This window comes from Brachyistius frenatus, unplaced genomic scaffold (genome assembly GCF_029030835.1).
Source record: "Brachyistius frenatus isolate BFR_SWC_R1_liver_20210118 unplaced genomic scaffold, ASM2903083v1 Contig_406, whole genome shotgun sequence".
In the NCBI taxonomy this organism is placed as follows: Eukaryota; Metazoa; Chordata; class Actinopteri; family Embiotocidae; genus Brachyistius; species Brachyistius frenatus.
In genome coordinates, this window is record NW_027211005.1 from 187,350 (window position 1) to 208,584 (window position 21,235).

Here is a 21,235-nt window from a genome sequence, read left to right on the forward strand (position 1 = left end):
GCATGATCCCAGTTTACCTTATTTAATTCCCACATCTATGGAGTGAGTATACGAACGACAGCTCCATAAAGGTGTAAATTATAAATCTCTGACATGACTGAGTGGCTGAGTGGCTGCCCAGTCTTACCCTGTATTATCAATCAACTGTGACCTTGACCTGCTGCTACAGGACTACAGGACAACTTCAAGCACTGCAGACTGCAAAGACACAAGCAGACTGGAAAAAAGGCAGAGAACATTTTCATTTGGCATTGAGTGACCTATTCGGAGATGAAAGGTTGAATTGTGGATTGATTTAGTTTTTTCAGCAGATACGACCTTTGGGGCAGGTCTGGTATTAACTGAACTCTGACAAAAGGGTCAAAGAGGTGCCTGAAGTAGGAGTGGGTGGGTGTGTGACAGTTTCTCAAGATTGAGGGACAAAAGTTTCAAGGCACAACAAATACAATTGTGTTATTTAGGGCCTAAAGTAAGATTTTTTTTTTTTTTTTTTTTTTTTAACTGTGTCACATGTACGGCTGGGAACTAAACTTTGATCCTTTATGGCACCGACTGACTTGCTACATTAATAATTTCTATCAACAAATGCCTTCTCATTCCGTACCAAATTTCAATAACTACTGTTACATTTACGCAGGAGGAAATCTTATGATCGGCAGTGAGCCACAGCATTTATATTTGGGGGCTCTGTGACTTGGGTGGCCTACCCACGGAGACAAAATCAATTGGTTTTAACTTCGGTAACTGAATCTGACATTTGAATGCCTTATTTATCTCTTAAAATAATTTGTTGGCAACATATCTGTCCGAGTTGCGTGGACTCCGGGTTCTCCGGCTTCCTCCCATCATCCAAAAACATGCACCTCAGGTCATGTTACCTGGTGCCGCGCTAGTGGCAGCCTGTTGCAGCAGCTCCCCCCTGAGAGCCCCCCTGCTGTAGCGAAGAAATTTCCCCTCGGGGATTAATAAAGTGAAATAAAAAAAATAACCTAAGGAAGAGAATCTAAAAAATGCACAAGTGCAAAATCACCAGTGACATATTACAAATTGTTCAGGCATGTTCATCAGCTCATCAAAATCACTTGAGACTTGCTCAGTCAATTCTTGCATTAGGTATTCTTAATGGTACACTTGTTCTTCTGAACAGAACACTGTGTAGCGAAGCCGAGCACGCCGTCTCCTTGAGATTTGTAAAAATCAGACACGTGGCATTTACCCCATTTTGCCTTTGCTTACTACGGTGTACTATTTGTACATGCAACAGCATGGCACCAGTAAGGAGGAGACATAAATAGCAAGCATAGGCTTATTAACCGTTAGTCATGGATCAGGGCATCTGCAGGGTATGCTGATCCTTGGAAAATCCAGCGGTATATGACTTTGTACTTTGTCTTGGCCCCTTGTTTTCTCCCACATCCTGTGGGCAACATTTAGTATTAATGGTCCTTCTATTTCTTTGGCTGAAGACATGCAGGAGGTACAAATGTGAGTTCATGGATTTATAGGTATGTGGTTTAGCAGTATTGTCCCTAGCTTATATTTAACATAACAACAAGGTTATATTGATATGGTTACCATGTGGTATATTACTGTATTTTTCCCTCTGGGTGGAAGGCTTATAGGCTGGTGACTGTCTTGTTCAACAATAAGAAGCAGCCTGATGGTAAACTCAGATGTTAAAATAATAAAATAATTTGAATGCACTTAACCCTGGGCTAGGCCTTATTAACACAAAGACAACTCCCATTCAGTAATCAAATGGTAATAGAGTGAAAAACAGAAGCCTTTGATATCTGCTGTTATTCGTTATGATTGTACAATTTACTAGCTTGATGGCGCACCAAAGATGTGCATAGAAAAAGGTATTAAGTAACTGACTGGACAAAACATTAACTGAATGAAGTCGAGCACAATAATTTGCATAGCTGTGTGCGGTGGTGCTTAGGATTGTAAATATAGATTTCCCGACATTGCAGAGCCGAAGCGGGTTTTTTTCCATGTTAAAGCCTTTCAAAATATCAGCCATACAACTGTAGGTCAGTATCCGAATCACACACTTCCTCTGGCATTCATCAAACACCTTGGACACCCAAGATAAAACCTTGATCTTGTGTTAAGAAATCGGCTGGTGTCTTTTAGATAACTGTAGATTATCTCTGTAGTTAATATAGTTACCGTAATGCTTTATCTTTGCCGGCCAGCACAAAAACGAAAATTCATGTCTGAATTCTGCACACAGTTAAGACTTTGTACGCAGGAGTATTTGGTACTTGAGAGATATAACAAAGACCTTCTTTTAGATTGGACAGGTTTAAAAAGCTCTAATATTTGTTTTGGGCCACCCTCTTTGTTGACACATACCGACAGGGCTTCAGGAATGTCCCAATCGGAGGCTCAGACAGCACCTCCCATATAATGTGTCTTCCTTATCACTTTTGTTCCACCTGTTCTAACACTGTGCCAGGCTATCTAGATGACATACACTACACATACCTTTCCACACACGACTCAAGACTCATTTATCAGGTCATTATGGCCACATGCCTCGTGTACTTTTTCAAGAATATGTATTGCATAAGTTGACACTCCGAGCTAATGTTTTTGGCTTATCTTTGCAAAGTATGATGCAGTTAAAGGCTCTGTGCCAAGTGGAAAAGAAAATGATCTTGTCCTCCTTTAACAGCATGTAGAACACATGAGGGTCATCAGCTGTGATTGAACAAACTATCTAATACCTTTGTAGTAAAAGGTACTTCAGTAATGTCATGTTTCAAGAATTTCCAGAGTGTTATTTCTATTTCAACAATGTAATAATCTTTACATAACGTGAGTGAGCTTTTAAATTACGTTGGCATAACTGCAAACAGAAATTAACCACAGAATAGACTGACTGAAGAGCAGGGTGAATTATACAAAAAGTGCTCCTTTTTTTTTTTTTTTTAATGATAAAAATGTCCAACTGCTTTTTAAACATGTTGTTTAAGGATGCTATTTGGGAGCAAAATTCAAAACTATGTGCGAGTCAGATCTGCCCTTCTACCCTTTTGTACCCTGCGTCAATGTTTGAATGAGCTCAGATTTACTACCCCAATTTTCCATTTGACAATTCACTGGTACCTGCAACGGGTTAGGTTAGGTTAGGTTAGGTTAGGTTAGGTTAGGTTAGGTTAGGTTAGGTTAGGTTAGGTTAGGTTAGGTTAGGTTAGGTTAGGTAGTTACTTTATTAATCCCCAAGGGGACATTTTTTCACTACAGCAGCATACAGAAGCAATAAGATAATAATAGAATAATAGAAAAGCAATAAAATAGCAGTAAATAGCAGTAAAAAATAAAAATATAAAATGCACAGTATATACAGTACAGTATATATCTATATATATTATATACAAGTGCACTCAAACACCAAACTTGCGAGTTAATATTTACATCTTTGTTTTTCAAGAAGATGTAAACTATAGGTGAGTTTACTGAGTTCTAAGTCCCTTTTATGACCCAGTAACATTAAAACCTGGTCTCGCCTATCACTATTTACTGAAACTGTGTTAGCTGCTGTCGTCAACTAGGGAACATTTTTTCACCACAGACCCAGGCCAACCCATTTCCTGTGTTGTTGTCCCTCTGTGTTCTTTCTCCTCCCACTGCTGAGGTTACCTGGTTAGGTGGGGCGGTGTGCGAGAGGTGGGACGCGTGGGGGGGGAATAAAAGCCTAAAACCCTCCGCTCTATTCTGAGAACAACACCAGGGGACCTACAGCTCTGGTTGTTAAAGGGTCGCATAAGCTGTGTTTCCACTGAGAATCCTCACAACAGTTACTGCTCATCATTCATTCTTCAACTCATCAAAGACAGAAAGAGTATTAGCAACGGGAGAGCAGCTGAGAGGCTGCCGCAAAGGGATCAGCCATGCTTGGAGGCACCCACACAGATTTATTGGTCACAGTAGTGCTACTCTTTCTAACTCAGACAGGAACTCAGTGCAGGTGAGTTTCAAGATAATTCAAAATTTCAAATTTTAGCTGATCTGTTATTTGAAATATTTTTATACCACTTGTCAGTTTTATAAAGTCAAAAATGAATGACGGTTTTTTGTTAAAACGTTGTTTTTATGTCAGTTCTCTAATCAACGTATGGCATTCAAAACGAAATAACCAGTGATGATTGTTTTGCTATTTCAGAGCTGAAACTGACGTGTCATTAGTTACTTTACCAGAGTGGAGGGCAACTTCAGGTAGGAAGTATTACAATTACTGACATCTGTAAACCCTTAATAATAGCTGGAATTACAATACAATAAGGATTTAAATGAGACAAACACATATGCACTGTACATAATACTATACTTAACCCTTTTCTTCTCCTTAGAATATGTCACACAGTGTTACTACAACAGACAGAGCAATCTGATTTGTGACTGGATATGGAGCCAACAAAGAACAGGTACAGAGGATTATGTTAACTACAATACAGTAGATAGAGATTTGATGAATCAAATATAATATTCAAATTGAAAGCATATGTTTTCTTGAAGTCATTGAGTCATATTTGAGTTCCCTTTGACACTGAAAGATAACTTACATGACCTAACCTTTAAATTTGTCCCACCCTTTTGGAGGAGATTTGGAACATCAGTCCACAGTTCTGTTTTAATCAGACAGGCTGTGATTGAAACCGTATGCCGCTGCATTATCACTAATTGATCTGAAGCAGGCTAATAATCTTTTATCACCCGTTTTCTCAGGGGCAATCAAACTAGAGGGCTAAAACTTAATGTTCAAACTTATACCAAAACTTGCACATAAACAGCTATTTAATGATAACTGCACAAAAACGCATGTACGTCTTGTTTTATTACAACAACAAAGACGAAGAAATGGTTCGCCCTTTCTGAGGAGGCTAAATTTATGATGCAGCATGAAAGTTAATTCCTACATTCCGTATTTTTAAAAAGAACGAAGAAACAAGGTCACTGAATTTATATTGCAGAAACAAAGTGCCCCACTATAAATGATCATGGTCACTTTTTGAAAGCATATATTTCCTTATTATCTTTTTCAGCTTCAGAGGATGTTGCAGTGAATATTTTAGAGAGTGGTCCACTGGGGATGGAGGGCATGTCCTGTTTAGAGTTCTGGTACCTGGCTCCAGCTGCAGCGAACGGGTCCGAACTTCGTGTTCTGCTGAAAAGCAGCGTTGGCCTTGCAGAAATCTGGACCTCTCCTGCCCTCCCTAAAGATGCATGGAGACAAGTGTTTGTGCACCTGAATATCACTGAACCAGGGACACAGGTAAATAAAAATACCACAGAGCTGTTACAAGGGGAATATATTCTTCAATGTACTCTTAAATAGATCAACTTTTTCTACATCAGGTTGTGTTTGAAGCAGTCCAAGCAGCGTCTATGGAGGAACAGGTCATATTTAAACAGATTGGTGTAAGAAGAGGCTCATGTAGTAAGTATTTATGACAATAAACTTATTTTTCTGTCTCATAAACAGACGACTTTTGGTCCCATCAATCAATGAAAAAATGAAAACTATATTCTGGTGTGCATGGTGACAGGAATTTTTTTTGTAATACACAAACCTTTACTGTCATAATACTTGTCAGATTACTATCGGTGAAACTGCAAAATATCTTAACCAAAACCTTTCTAAGGTTTAAGATGGCAAATATTCATATCACGTTTTACAATTTTAGTGACAACAACTGAAAACATTATTCTACTATAAGTATCACTTCTGTGAAAAATAGGTTGGATAATTAATGTAATTAAGAAATGATGTTTAAGTTCATATAGTAATAACACTGAACATAATTATTTCATGTTACTAGGTTGTTCCTAGCCAGATGGTGTTGTGGCTATAAAGTGACAGTTTGCTTGGTCACACCTCCACAGGACACCAGTGTGAATCTAACACAGAGTTCTGGACAGATGAGTCCACCCGCTGCCTCTGCTCCGCCGGCCAGCTCTTCTGCGTTCCCACTCAGTGCCCTCAGGGCCAAATCTGTGGTCTTCAAAGAGAAGGCTCCAATGGGATTTTCACGTCTGGGATGTGCACTATCCACAGTCACGCAGACTTCAGCACTTTTGATGGAGTGCTGTTCCGCTTCATGGCCCCCTGCACCTATGTACTGGCTAAGACCTGCTCATCCACTGAAGCGCTGCCCATGTTCAGTGTGGAAGTTATCAATGAGCAGAACGGCAACGCATCTCAGCCAACTGTCCAGCAGATCATTCTGGACATGGGGAATATCAGAGTGTCCCTGCTGAGACGGCAGACAAACCGGGTTGTAGTAAGTTATTGTAAAAGGGAGCTATAAATTTAGGGAGGGACTCATCCACAGCCAATTAACAATTATACAAGTTTTTACCATTTGTAAAGGGGGAACAGCTTTGAATGAAATTCACAAAAGTAAGTTTCTGACAGATCTAAGAACACCAGGTTAGGGAAAATGTAAGCTAATGGTTAAAAAGGGTTAAAATAATGACTTGAACTGTGTTGTGCATTAAAATTACGACTTCATTAAAGTTATGTGATCTCATTCATCATGGCAACAGTAAATGAAGTTTCAAAACAGTTTCCCAAATGTAAGTCTCTGAGGACAATGAGTACGTCTCATTTTAAAGGGAGGCACTATTTTGCAGATCAAGTCATCCTTATGCATTTGATGAACATGTCTGAAGGCTAGAAGTCATTTATTAACATTAAACTACAGTATTCACATTCCTCATTTTACATTAGTCCCGAGACTTTATAAAACTTCAGTTTTGTGTACCTTGCCATTATGCTGTAATGGCCATTTAGCTAAGCACAGCACTGAATGGAGCAGTTCCCATATCTGCAGCCCATTCTGCTGATAAACTGAGTTTTTCATAGAGTGCAGAGTTGAGTGGCATAATGTCCTGGAATTCAGAGGGGACTACTCAGTCCTATCAGCTCTGAGAGGTACATCTATTTTCAGAATGCCATTTTTATGCAGTCTGTCAGATACATTAAGTCCTTTCTCCTGGTGACAGCCGGTAAAGAAGTCTAATACTAATTCTGTTTTTCAGGTTAATGGGGTCTGGAGGAAACTTCCACTCAGCTTCAACAGTGGCAGCATCAACATCAGGAGCAATCCTGCTGCTGTTGTACTCCGAACCAGTTTTGGTCTTTCCGTGTCGTATGACAACGCCGGTGCTGTTCACATCACCTTGCCATCTACCTACTCTGATAAAGTCTGTGGCTTGTGTGGCAACTTTAACCACCTCAGAGACGATGACTTCCGCAAGCCTGATGGTACAAATGCACACAATGCTACAACTTTGGCAGAGAGCTGGCAGACTGGAGAAACCACCTCCTCCTGTGAAACCATTCTAGTGCCACATCAGTGTGACCCACAGGAGGAGGCTGAGTATGCCAGTGAGCTGTACTGTGGCAGCCTCCTCTCAAACACTGGGCCCTTTGCTGACTGCTTATCAGTTCTTAGGGCAGAGAGCTACTTCAGGGGCTGTGTGGTTGGCATGTGTTCTTCTCAGGGTGACCCAGCTGTGCTATGTGAAGCAGTAGAGCTCTACGCTGGTATCTGCCAGGATGCTGGAGTTGCTGTACCTATGTGGAGGAACTCCACATTCTGTCGTACGTTGCTTTATTAATTTACTGCTTTCAGCTTTCATATTCCTTCCTTCTGTAAATAAATAGGGTAAATTGTGGCAAATAATGTCTGTAATAATACAATAACAGTCAAGGTCATGCTCTTTACTCTTTCCTCTCTCTTCCCATGCCTGCTCAGCCCTACAGTGTGGTGAAAACAGCCACTATAACTCATGCGCTGATGGCTGTCCCGAGGTGTGCGCAAGTCTAGATATAGCTGGCTCCTGTGGAAGCTGTGAGGAAAGATGCGAGTGTGACTCTGGCTTCAAACTCAGAGGGGGAAAGTGTGTCCCAGCAGAAGACTGTGGGTGCTGGTATAAAGTAAAACAATATGAGGTAAGTGAGGCAGTTGAACACAAAATAATTTATTATTCACATATTTAATTTCACAGCAGAGTATTTTTTTTTATTTTTTTTACACAACTTCTTTCTCCCCTGCAGAAAGGTGAAACCCTCCTGGAGGGAGATTGTGTGAAAACGTGCCAGTGCATGGGTGACAATGCAATGCACTGCACCTCAATGCAATGTGCAGACAATGAGGTCTGTAAGATTAAGGATGGGGTCAAAGGCTGCTTCTCCTTCAAACCGGCCACCTGCAGCATTTATGGTGATCCACACTACATCACCTTTGACAGGTTGGCCTATGACTTTCAAGGCGGCTGCAGTTACACACTGACCACCACGTGCACTGGAGAAAGCTTAGTAGAGTTCAGTGTCATCGGACACAACATGCATCCACCCCTTCAGAACTTTACCAGAGCCAAGCTTGAAGCTGTGACTCTTCAGATTGAGGATCTGTACCTCACACTGAATCAAAGCGGACAGGTCTATGTAAGCATGCAGTTCTCCCTATTACACAATCACAACTGTTGCATAGCAATTTAAATGGGACAAACGCTGTCGCGAAAATGTGACACGGGACTGTTTCTAGTTCATGTAAAAAGTGTCCTGTGACCTGCTGGAGCACAGTTTACTGAACGTGCAGTAATATTGTTCAGTATTATCTACTGTAATTCATTAATAGTAGTGGCTAATAACTTTCCTATCAGCACGCACATGTTTATAGGGCTCAGTTATTACTCTGTGTGAAGTCATTGGAGGAAGTTAGGTTTTTATCACCTGGGGCTGACACAAATACAAGAACTAATAGCCAACTATGTTGACTTTAACCTGAACAGCTAGTGCAGCAGCTAACTGTTTGCACTAACCAGTGGAGGAAATATTAGCCCTCAGTTCTATTGAGAACTCCTACTATAAACTCATTGTGAATTACTTGTCCTTTCTTTAGGTCCATCATAGCCATGTCCAACTCCCCTTTTCAACTAATGGTACATACGGCTCCGTATGGGCCTACATGAAGAATAATTCTATAATCATGGAGACAACCTTTGGCCTCAGAATGGAGATTGATGGGCAGAACAGACTATTTCTGCAGGTGGATGAGCGTTACAAATATGAACTGTGTGGTCTGTGTGGCACCTACTCTGGACACCAGGACGATGACTTTGTAACACCAGGAGGCAATATTGCCACCGAACCATTTGAGTTTGGTGACAGCTGGAGGCGACCTGACAATAATGAGTGAGCTATCTTTCATACTGTACAGGGTAACTGCAAATGTTTGGCACAAGTAAAGTCATTTTATCACATTTCAGTACTTCTCAAAGGAAATAATCTATCACTTCAACAGCTAATATAGATACTACACTTCTTTAGCACTAGCAGGATGGTGCTAATTACTCATATATTCCCATCAGCCTAAACTATACTTTGAGTTCAACGCTAATTAGCGAACGTTAGCAAGATATGCTGAATTAAGATAGAGAACCTGCTAAAAGTCGTCATGTCAGCATTTCTGTTGTGAGCATGTTGGAAATAGTTGTTTGTGCTTCAGAAAATAACAATCCATCACAATAAAAAAACATAGTCGATTAATAATAACCACAAGCACAATATGATCTACCTGGTTAGTTAAGTGATCAGTAGAAAATTCCAGTTACTAGACTGGTAACAAGCCAAATATCTCAGCATATATAGCCAAGACCAAGCTCACACTCTGGTACCTCAACATATCATCTTCTTCAAGCATTGAAGTTATTAAACAATGAAGTGTAAATAAAAGAGTATATTCCAGAAGCAAAAATAACATCATCTCTGCTTCCCTGTCTAAATTTTCTCAGGTGTATCGCCCATCCCAATGATCCACAAGTCTGTGATAATGAAGAGATGAACCGGGCCTACGAAGAGTGTTCTGCACTATTTGGTGATGCCTTCCAGGCCTGCCATGAACACGTCCACCCAAGCATCTACCTCAACAGTTGTGTGTATGACTACTGTGCCACAAGTGGTGACCAACACACTCTATGTGAATCTCTGAAGTCCTATGCCTCAGCATGCCAGGTTGCAGGAGTTGATCTTCACCACTGGCATATTGACACAGTCTGTGGTGAGAATTTGAGTCACACATGGGTCAGATGATACTGTAATAACTGCATGTGTAAGTAGATGTACAAGTAATTATATTGGTTTGATTGATTTTTTATTTTTTATTTTTTTTATTTTTTTAAAGATACATTTATGTGATTAACACTATTCTTGAATGAAGCTTTTCTATCCCATCAACAATATCTATTGATTGTGTTTTCTCTAACGAAAAATTTCCTACAAACTTTTTTGCATCAGCTTTTCATTTTTTTGTTCTGATCTGGTCCATTGCGAAATCAAAGGAAGCAACAGCCTCCAGCCCTTTCCTGAATGATGTTTGTTTTTGTCAGTGATAAAAGCAAAGTTTGATCAATTAAAAGGTGGTTTCTGGTGACAATTAAGATGTGAGGGGTAGCCAAACACAAAATATGTCCTCGGGTGGCAAAAAGGCTAGGGTGGTGAACTCATTTCTTTCTTTTTTGTTTGTTTTGCTTTTTCTTTTGTTTTTGTTCATATTTCAGCTGACCCATCAACCACCTCATCTCTTCCAACAACTCCAAGTCCTACCTCTCCAACACCAGATCAGACTTGTAAGAGCATTGAGAGTTGGGAAGGTTTCTTTGTGACTGGTTTGGATAATCAATGGCATAATCGAATTCATAATTACAAAACAAATATTATATTTGACTATCCTTGCCTGTTATATATTTACCAACATTGAAAATATAAATGTATTTCAATACAGTTTTCTCAAACTGTATTGGTTTTAAAGATAACTGACTCATAATGTCCATTGTGTTGTATGCTTCTTGATAGTCTGTCCTGTGAACTGCAACTTTGACAAAGATCTGTGTGGGTGGGAGCAGCTCATACAGGACAGTTTTGATTGGACAAGACATTCAGGACCCACACCATCAGATCTAACTGGGCCAAACCAAGACCACACCACTGGAGGTAAACCTAATGTGAGACCGCACTATCACCTCTTTTGTGTTACTGCACTATTATTTCACGATTCATACTTACTTCTTTGTTTTCTCTAGCTGGTTTCTACATGTACCTTGAGGGAAACAATGTGACCCATGGAGACCCCACCCGCTTGTTTAGCTCCGTGTGTCATTACGATGGCCCTCTCTGCCTGCACTTCTGGTACCATATGTACGGTTCAGCCACAGCCATGGCTCTCAACATCTACCTGCTCAAAGGCAATATAGCTGACAAGCTCTGGTCCAGGATGAACAACCAAGGACCAGAATGGCAGCCAGGAAATGTTGATATCAGAGTGTCCGGTCCATTCCAAGTAAGGCTGGCAATATATGGGTACATCCTGTTTTAATGTTGCACACTGTTTCTGCAAAGACCAATGATGGCAATGTATAGTGTACATTATTATTTTCCTATTTATTTATTTTTTTTCAGATCATAGTGGAGGGAATTCGAGGCTCTAATGATAAATCAGATGTGGCCATTGATGATGTTTCTATCCATTTGGGTTCATGCTCAGGTGACATTCACCATCAAAAATGATAACATTTTATAAACGTGTTAAAAATATGTTACCATAAAATAAATAATTGTCCTAATGATGTAAATAAACAAAGGTCCATATTTATGATCATACTAGATATCGCAAGGTTTAAACCAAGTCAATAATTGCTTCCTTCAGGTAGCTTCCCAGATCTGGTTAATGGAACTGAGCTTCATTCCACAACTGCACAAGTCCTCCCCTCAGACCCAAGTAAGTACACAGGAAGCAGTATTTATGGCTCAACTGTTTCTGCATCACAAAAGCAGAAGTGTGGTTACACATTAACATTTATGTCTCCTTCAATAAATATTGCATTTGCAATGTTAATGGTAACCAGAGTTAATTTTTAGGATGTTATGTAACTGCGTTAATACGTAGACCATGTTAATATTTTGCAAATGTTTCCCTTTAGTGTGTGATCTCGACTGTAGCTTTGACAGCAACCTTTGCAGCTGGAATCAAATGGTCACGGATGCTTTTGACTGGACATGGCAAAGTGGTTCCACCCCCACCATGATGACCGGCCCCTCGGCTGACCACACCGGTGGTAATGCCCTTCATATGCATTTATATAAATGGTGGCTGATAGTAAACAAAGACGATATTTTAAGGTAACAAAAATTGTGTCCCACCACTGAAAGTGTGTCTAATAAATTTGATCTTTTCACTCCTCTTTTTTAGATGGCCACTACCTTTATATTGAGGCGAGCAGCGTGTCACATGGAGATACGGCTCGTCTCATCAGCTCTGAGTGTTCTGACTCTGGTCCTCAGTGCCTGCAGTTCTGGTACCATTTGTATGGCTCTGCGGATACAATGGGCCTCCATGTTTACCTGCTGCAGAACAGCGTGGCTGATGCCGTCTGGTGGAGGAGGAATGACCAAGGAAATACGTGGCACCTGGCTCAGGTGGACATCAACATAACCGGAACTTTTCAGGTGACCCATCTCAAACACAGTACTAAGATGGTGTGCTGCCTTCAGTGTAGTAATGAAGTTCTGCAAACTTACCAATGAATTATATATATCATTCAGATCATCATTGAAGGACACAGAGGATCCAATGATCAGTCAGATGTGGCCATAGATGACGTAAAGCTTTACCATGGTCACTGCTCGGGTAAGAAGCATATACAAGCAAAAAATACTGTTACAGGTAAAAGTTTCTACACTGAATATTCAATACCATTGTTTAACTGTTGCAGATCTGAGTGGTGTTACAACACAACCTGCTAAACCTGATTCAAATACCACAGCTCCCCCTAGTGTCCCTGTGCCAACCAACGCAGCTCCAGAGCCCAGTGTTGTCAATATTACAGCCCAGCCTCCTGTCATGAATGTCACTGTCCTTCCCACAGTGGAGGCAACAACCAGCCGCATTAATGCAGGCAATGTTACTAAAGCTCCAGTTATCAGGCCACCTCTACACCCAGGTATTCCACAGCAGCACTTGTACTCCCCTTTCATACTTTTATGGTTAATGGTTTACTCTTTAATTATGTGATTCCCAGAATTACTGTGATCTGATCTAATGATATTTCTGATGTTCCTTTCCAGTATGCCAACTGCACTGTAATTTTGAGCAAGATTTATGTCAGTGGAACCAGATGTTGACTGATGTTTTTGATTGGACACGGCAAAGTGGCTCCACTCCCACTATGATTACCGGTCCTTCTTCAGATCACACCACAGGAGGTAATTAGCCCTCTGACACAAACCAAGTGAAGTTATACTGAGATTGTATACCAGTGTTCAAGTTTCAGGGAAAAAAATAAACTGCACACTATTTTCAAGTTTGATGCCAGCCACAGTCACACTTATGAGACTGAACTTGTACTTTATTCAAATAGAGACATGTTCCCTTTAAAACCTCTTTAAAAGTAATGTATTGCCTTTTGGTGTTCAAAAGAAATCTGTATTGCCAACATTTAACAGTTTCAGCCGTAATTAGACATACCTTGAACTTGTTAAATTAAATGAGAACTTATAAAATGACTTTAAACAACTTTATAATATGCTGTGTGTCTTATGTCCTCATCCAGATGGCCACTATCTTTACATCGAAGCCAACAGTGCGTCACTTGGGGACACGTCTCGTCTCATCAGCTCTCAGTGTACTGACTCTGGTCCTCAATGTCTGCAGTTCTGGTACCATATGTACGGCTCGGCCGATACAATGGGTCTCCATGTTTACTTGCTCCAGGACAGAAAGGCTGATGCAATATGGAGGAAAAGCAACAATCAAGGAAATATGTGGCACCTGGCACAGGTGGACTCGGCAACAACTGGAGCATTCCAGGTGAGTTACATCTTAAAGATGTTTCTTCCCCTGTCATGTCTAATATTATTAATTTACTGAGCAAAATAATGGGTAATCTGCAACAATTAATGAGTGTAAATGTGACACAATAAATCTGTTCACTGTAACAAGTATAGTGTATTAACCTGTGAGCCTAATTTTAGATCATTTTTGAGGGGCGAAGAGGTTCCAATGATCAGTCTGATGTGGCCATAGATGATGTGTCACTTCATCGTGGGCACTGTGCAGGTAATCCTGTTGTATTGACATTGTGCTTAGCCCAAACACAGTATATCTTATAATCAAATGGAACAAACTTGACCGTGAAATGTTATTACAGATCTGGCTAAACCAACAACCCCTGCTCTTGCAACCTTGAGTCCACTTGCAACACTTTCAGAGGTTCCTTCACTGAACAGCTCAACCACTACACAACCACCACCAACTTCATCAAAACCAGATCCACAATTGACAACTGCGTTTAAAACAACCACCAAAACAACAGCAGCCCCAACTGACGGTGATACACAAACCCCTACAAAACCAAGGACAACTGTAATCCCGGACACTTCACGTCCTGATGTACCAACAACAAGACCACAGCCACTGATAACATCAAGACCAACAGCTCCAACTGGACCCCAAACTACAGATAGACCACACCCACAAACAACAGTTAGACCACAACCTCCAACAACAGATCAACTACAGTCAAAAACAACAGCTGGACCACAACCTCCATCTGAAACTCAGCCACAACCACAAACAACAGCTGGACCACAACCTCCAACTGAAACTCAACCAAAACCACAAACAACAGCTGGACCACAACCTCCAACTCAAACTCAGCCACAGTCACAAACAACAGCTGGACCACAACCTCCAACTCAAACTCAACCACAGCCACAAACAACAGCTGGACCACAACCTCCAACTGAAACTCAACCAAAACCACAAACAACAGCTGGACCACAACCTCCAACTCAAACTCAACCACAGCCACAAACAACAGCTGGACCACAACCTCCAACTCAAACTCAACCACAGCCACAAACAACAGCTGGACCACAACCTCCAACTGAAACTCAACCAAAACCACAAACAACAGCTGGACCACAACCTCCAACTCAAACTCAACCACAGCCACAAACAACAGCTGGACCACAACCTCCAACTGAAACTCAACCAAAACCACAAACAAAGCTGGACCCAACTCAGCCAAACCACAGCCACAAACAACAGCTGGACCACAACCTCCAAATCAAACTCAACCACAAACAACAGCTGGACCACAACCTCCAACTGATACTCAACCACAAACACAAACAACAGCTGGACCACAACCTCCAACTCAAACTCAGCCAAAACCACAAACAACAGCTGGACCACAACCTCCAACTCAAACTCAACCACAAACAACAGCTGGATCACAACCTCCAACTGAAACGCAACCACAAACACAAACAACAGCTGGACCACAACCTCCTGTCACAACTACACCAAAACTTCCAACAACAGCAGCACCACAACCAACAACCATGACTCAATCACAGCCTTCTGCAACCACAGCTAGACCAGAACCTCCATCTGAAACTCAGCCACAACCACAAACAACAGCTGGACCACAACCTTCAACCACAGTTAAACCTCAACTTACAACAATTACACCACAACACACATCAACATTAGGACCACAGACAACTACTACACCTGTGCCAAGTAAGTTTAAAGTTTGCATTTCTGCATTTTACAGAGATTGGAACATGAATATGTTGTCTGACTATATACATTGACTGAATACACCTTTTCTTTCTAATTTGAAGCTTATTACGTTGTGTAAACTCTTTGTCTATATATATTATCTAGCACCCTCTTGCCCAGAGAACAGCTATTACACCACTTGCATCCCTGCATGCAGTCCAACCTGTGTACACCTGAATGGACCACCACGCTGCAATGACAATAAGGGTTGTGTGCCAGGATGTGTTTGTGATGATGGCTTTGTGCAGAAAGGGAGCTTTTGTGTGCCTATACAACAGTGTGGCTGTGTAGACAAAAATGGCGGCAAATACCACGTGAGTGACATTTCATAATAAATCTTCATCAATGGCATAAATCTAATTTTGAAATACTTTGGTGGACTAATCTCTGAATGTAGGATCATTATTGCCAAAAACAAAAAAAAATAGGAACATTGGTCTCGGGAGCATGCTGACTCTCTCTTTCTTGTCAGTTCAATGAAGAATGGTACACTGATCACTGCAGTAATAAATGTGAATGCGAGCTGGATGATGACATGGGGAAGATTGACTGTGATGACAAAGACGAATGTGAAGGAAATGCTGTCTGCCTGCAAAATGAGATGGGCGATTATTACTGCCAGTCTACAGGTGCTGTATATGCCATCATTTACCTGATGTTTCTAAACTGTAACATCTTATTTACAATTTTTTTTTTTAATTGCTCCGTTTGTCGCTCCACAGGCTTCAGTGAGTGCACTATCAATGGAAACCCTGAGTACAAAACTTTTGATAAAATGAAGCATGACTTTGAGGGTGAACACTCATACGTGTTGATCAGGACCAAGAACTTGCCAAATAATCTTCCAGATGTGTATATTGAAGGCATATATACACGCACCACTGATGATGATGATGATGATGATGATGATGATGATGATAATGATCAGCATCATAGTGACAGAAGCAGTGAAGAAGACCATGATAGCAGAGTAAGGGAAGAGGATGACGATGAAGATAATGAAGACGATGATGACGACAGCAAAGAGCACAATGAACACCACAGATTACAAGAGCTGAAGATCAGAGTGTACAATCACACTGTAAAGTTCAAGAAGAATCTGAGGCTGACGGTATGTCTGTCTCCGTGTCATTTTACTGTGGCACAATGGTGATATCATGTTTCTGCCTGCCCACAGACATTTGTAAAAGCACTCAGGGACATAACAAGCTTTGTCTTTTACATTTTCTCTTGAAGGTTTTATAGATGCACTGAGACAAATTATGTGATGTGTTAAATTATGTTCGTTTTATGTAATTTCCCTGCTGGCATTTTAAACATTTGTACATATAAAAGACAAACAGACACAGAGAGAGACACTATATATAAAATAAACCAGCAATATTAATATCATATGGTATATTCATCCAAGAGTCAGACATTAGTATCACTGAGTCGGAACTATGTAACTTCAAAGGAGCAGTTAGGATTTAGTGTTATTTAGCAAGAGATTGCAGGGTGCAACCAACTGAAAGCCCACCGCCTCACCCCTCCCCTTCAAAAGTGTGAATTTATGGTGGCCACGAAAGCTGTGAAAAGCGCAAACGGCCTGTTACTGGAGAAACATGCCGGTGGAAAAGAACCCACTCTCGCTGTAGATTTGAAAGGCTCACTTTAATGCAATGAAAACACAACAATTCAGTGAGTTTCCGGTGATTACACACCAATGAAAACATAATTATGAATATAAGACTCCATTTCGGCTGGTATCTCCTCCAAAATTCTACACACTGAACCTTTACATAAGGTATATTGTTTTTAGTATATAATGATCACTGTTACTTCAAGCTTTAACAGATTTAACAGCAAATACGTTACATTATGGTTATAATCATACTTATAATATTTTTTTCAGCAAAACCCTGAAAAAAAGAGGCAATGCCAATGTAGGTACTTTTAGTAGTGAAAATGATGTCCACATTACGACCAAGACATCCTACTGTGGTAAGATGTTCAGTACAAGCTGATGATTTTATAAACAAAACTAAGAAACTGCAGCCTGAGGTTGTAGTTATAGAATGCAAAGGTTTGACAATGACATGCTAACAAGGTATAATGTTTACCATCTTAGTTTTCCGTGTTAGTGTGCTAACGTTTTGCATACTCAAGGCAAATGAGAATGCCAATAAGTTACATTTATTTTCTCAAAGTAGATTCAGTAGGTTTTGAGCTCTGGAAACATGAATGTCAGTTAAAGTCCAACTGCCTTAGATGTAGAAATGTTTAATTGTGAAAACGTTAACCTGCTGGTGGGGCTACACGAAACTACATAAAATGTTAAATTTCACATAAGTCATAACAGGATTCATCACTCACGAACCAACCCACCAACAAAAAAACAAACAAACAAACTCCTGCACTGAATTTCAATCCAGTAAATACTTGTTGAGATATTTCAGACTGGGCGGTGTTGAACCTATACTGCCATCTATAGATCCATGTTGGTACATGGCAAAAATGTGGCGAATCCCTGGACTCATCAAACATGATCCTAAAAGAATAAATAACAGATCCGACAGCTACTGTACTGAGATTATACTGTAAATTGTATTGACTAATCCCATTTTTCTTCCTCCAGGTGGATGGAAAGGGAACTAATACTCCTGTGTCACCGACTGCTGGTCTAAACATTCGGAAGCGCTCCTCTCGCATCTACCTGGAGACCGACTTTGGTCTCTCAGTGAAGTTTAACAAACACAGCAAAGCAGGTATCTAATCTTTATCTAATTCAATTAGTCCATTAGAATTAGCTCTAGTCTTGAAACAACAAGACTAATAACAAATCCTTCATTTTATCATTTCATTCCGTGCCAATGAACAATGAGTTTTTTCTATAGTTATACAATTAAATAAATGACACTGTTGATGTGTTTTATGCAGAGATCACTCTACCACACATTTATAAAAGGCGGATGGGAGGCCTGTGTGGCAACTTTGACGGTCTAAAGTGGAATGACCAGATGAAGCCTGATGGTTCCAGGGCCCCGACTGTTCAAGAGTTTGGAGAGAGCTGGAGAGTGTGAATATCATTCAGATGTAAGGATGAGAAGTGGCACTTAAAAACACCTGTGAAAGTTTTGACTAATCGAATCATGGTTTCAGTTTACATGAAAATACACACTGAACTGTCACCTCGGTAAATAAGATCAGACATTATTAATACCGTTTTGTTACTTTTACCCTCTTACAAATCTGAGCTGTGAAGCATGCATGACATGGACAGTGGCAGTGATGTGCTGGGTTTTGTACCTCCATCTTTTCAGACAATGTTTTGCTGTTCTACACAAAGTATCATACAGTAAAAGAAAACCTCCCTACTGACCCTGTGTTTTTCTGGGATTTGAAAGCTTTCATGTCTGTTTTAAAAAAAAAAAAAAAAAGCTACTTGTGTCTTTAGAATCTTTACAATCTTTAAATTTTTCAAGGAATCTATGGACTTGTCTGACAGGACTGTGTCATTACCATGTATACTATTTATTCAAAGTTGATACTCCAACAGCATACCCAATATGAATATCTCGCACACTAATGTCCACTTAGACACTAAGTATAATTGAGGGAGTTTAAATATTGAAATTGCATGTCTGCACTTGGGTTATTTATCATCATCTGATACTGTTAGAAACAAATCTAAAATGTGCAGTGCAAATATTACAAAAAATGGTGTTTGCACTTTATTATCATGTGTATTTGTTAATTTTTTTGTTGAATTCTCGCTGTTCTAATAAACATGGACCTTGGTATTATTTGTGTCGCCTTTTGTTTAGTCTTTTTATACTCAAGTGTAGTTACAAAAGCATTCCAGACATATGTACATTTTGAAGACGAAACCCATTGTCTTAATGTAGACCTGTAGAAATCCTAATCATTCAGGAAATACAAAATACAAAAAAACCACAGAACTTCTCTAACATGATATGTGAAGACAAGGTCATTGTTTTTTTCTGGCAGACAATGGGATCATTCTTGTCTGGAGAGTACCTGAACACGTGTGTTGTGTGTGTGTGTGTGTGTGTGTGTGTGTGTGTGTGTGTGTGTGTGTGTGTGTGTGTGTGTGTGTGTGTGTGTGTGTGTGTGTGTGTGTGTGTGTGTGTGTGTGTGTGTGTGTGTGTGTGTGTGTGTGTGTGCGCGCGCATGTGCGTCAAGCAGTCTTGGCTTCACTCAGCAGTCACACAAAGTCATGGATTGGTTTGCATTGACTCTCTTTCTTCTGTTACTACCTCTTAATGGTGGTGAGTTATATGTTATTGTAGACCTGTAGAAATCCTAATCATTCAAGAAATACAAAATACAAAAAAACCACAGAACTTCTCTAACATGATATGTGAAGACAAGGTAATTGTTTTTTTCTGGCAGACAATGGGATCATTCTTGTCTGGAGAGTACCTGAACACGTGTGTGTGTGTGTGTGTGTGTGTGTGTGTGTGTGTGTGTGTGTGTGTGTGTGTGTGTGTGTGTGTGTGTGTGTGTGTGTGTGTGTGTGTGTGTGTGTGTGTGTGTGTGTGTGTGTGTGTGTGTGTGTGTGTGTGTGTGTGTGTGTGTGTGCGCACATGTGCGTCAAGCAGTCTTGGCTTCACTCAGCAGTCACACAAGTCATGGATTGGTTTGCATTGACTCTCTTTCTTCTGTTAATACCTCTCAATGGTGGTGAGTAATACATTATCATAATGAATTTTAAACAGTTTAATCAAGTAAAGTCTCAATAACCTGTTTGGAAAAAGCTAATTGACTGCCAAATGGTTGAATAATTAAAATACCATCCAAGTCATTTGATGAAATTACACTAAAAATGATTGAATTGTTGATGGCCTTTATGTCTTTAATGTGGCAATTGTTATCTAAAAATAACTAAGCTGTATTTTTTTGTTTGCACAAATTACAAAACCTATTTATTTAATGAAAAACATGACAATGAAGAATGTTTATATTCCTTATGTTCTTAGTTTGAATTTTGTTGAGACAAACCATTGTTCCATTTTTTTTTAAGCACGCTGATGGAAATGGAAAAACCTTCCCCCCACACTTTACCAAAAATGAAATGTAATGTTTCATAAAAAGAAACAGAAACATTCTTCACCTGTCTACTTTAATAATATGGAATTGTGATTTTTTTTTTTGTTGTTGTTGTTGCAAAATAATATCTAAAACTATGAAGTAAATCTGAAGTCTTATATCTTACTTTTAAAACAAATATTCAGATTTGAAGAATATTGACATCAAAAATAGTCAACAACTGAGATTTCAAAAAGTAGTAAGTATAACAGCTTTGGAAAAGAATATTCATCTATTAAACTGTTTCTGCAGCTGCAAGATACAGATTTCTTGCCCATACAATATAACATTATGCTAATACATTAAATTATAATAGAATGTTCAGAAATGCGTATTATGTACAAAACCTTTTGTTTTTCTGAGAATCCATGAGATTTAGTGACTTTTACAATCAGACACATCAGAAAGTTTATCAGCAATCAGAAAACAGGAGAAGAAATGTTGATGAAACTCTGATAAATTCATCACTATAGATATGAATCTTGATTTGTAAACTGTCA

At 39.8% G+C, this 21,235-nt stretch overlaps 1 protein-coding gene across 1 annotated transcript in view; it reads left to right on the forward strand.

The window, feature by feature from the left end:
* Window positions 1–18,706, forward strand: part of LOC138636779 (zonadhesin) — a 47,216-nt gene extending 28,510 nt beyond the window's left edge. Inside the window, exons 3-27 of the mRNA XM_069725007.1 lie at window positions 5,055–5,284; window positions 5,368–5,449; window positions 5,896–6,293; window positions 7,054–7,618; window positions 7,773–7,969; window positions 8,075–8,458; window positions 8,922–9,214; window positions 9,814–10,079; window positions 10,579–10,647; window positions 10,874–11,011; window positions 11,101–11,357; window positions 11,477–11,561; window positions 11,998–12,132; window positions 12,267–12,523; window positions 12,620–12,704; window positions 12,790–13,017; window positions 13,142–13,279; window positions 13,627–13,883; window positions 14,048–14,132; window positions 14,504–15,085; window positions 15,750–15,958; window positions 16,117–16,273; window positions 16,367–16,755; window positions 18,262–18,391; window positions 18,564–18,706. Coding sequence (XP_069581108.1) covers window positions 5,055–5,284; window positions 5,368–5,449; window positions 5,896–6,293; window positions 7,054–7,618; window positions 7,773–7,969; window positions 8,075–8,458; window positions 8,922–9,214; window positions 9,814–10,079; window positions 10,579–10,647; window positions 10,874–11,011; window positions 11,101–11,357; window positions 11,477–11,561; window positions 11,998–12,132; window positions 12,267–12,523; window positions 12,620–12,704; window positions 12,790–13,017; window positions 13,142–13,279; window positions 13,627–13,883; window positions 14,048–14,132; window positions 14,504–15,085; window positions 15,750–15,958; window positions 16,117–16,273; window positions 16,367–16,755; window positions 18,262–18,391; window positions 18,564–18,706 — 5,759 coding nt within the window. The remainder of the gene's footprint in view (window positions 1–5,054; window positions 5,285–5,367; window positions 5,450–5,895; window positions 6,294–7,053; window positions 7,619–7,772; window positions 7,970–8,074; window positions 8,459–8,921; window positions 9,215–9,813; window positions 10,080–10,578; window positions 10,648–10,873; window positions 11,012–11,100; window positions 11,358–11,476; window positions 11,562–11,997; window positions 12,133–12,266; window positions 12,524–12,619; window positions 12,705–12,789; window positions 13,018–13,141; window positions 13,280–13,626; window positions 13,884–14,047; window positions 14,133–14,503; window positions 15,086–15,749; window positions 15,959–16,116; window positions 16,274–16,366; window positions 16,756–18,261; window positions 18,392–18,563) is intronic.
* Window positions 18,707–21,235: the final 2,529 nt, after the last annotated feature.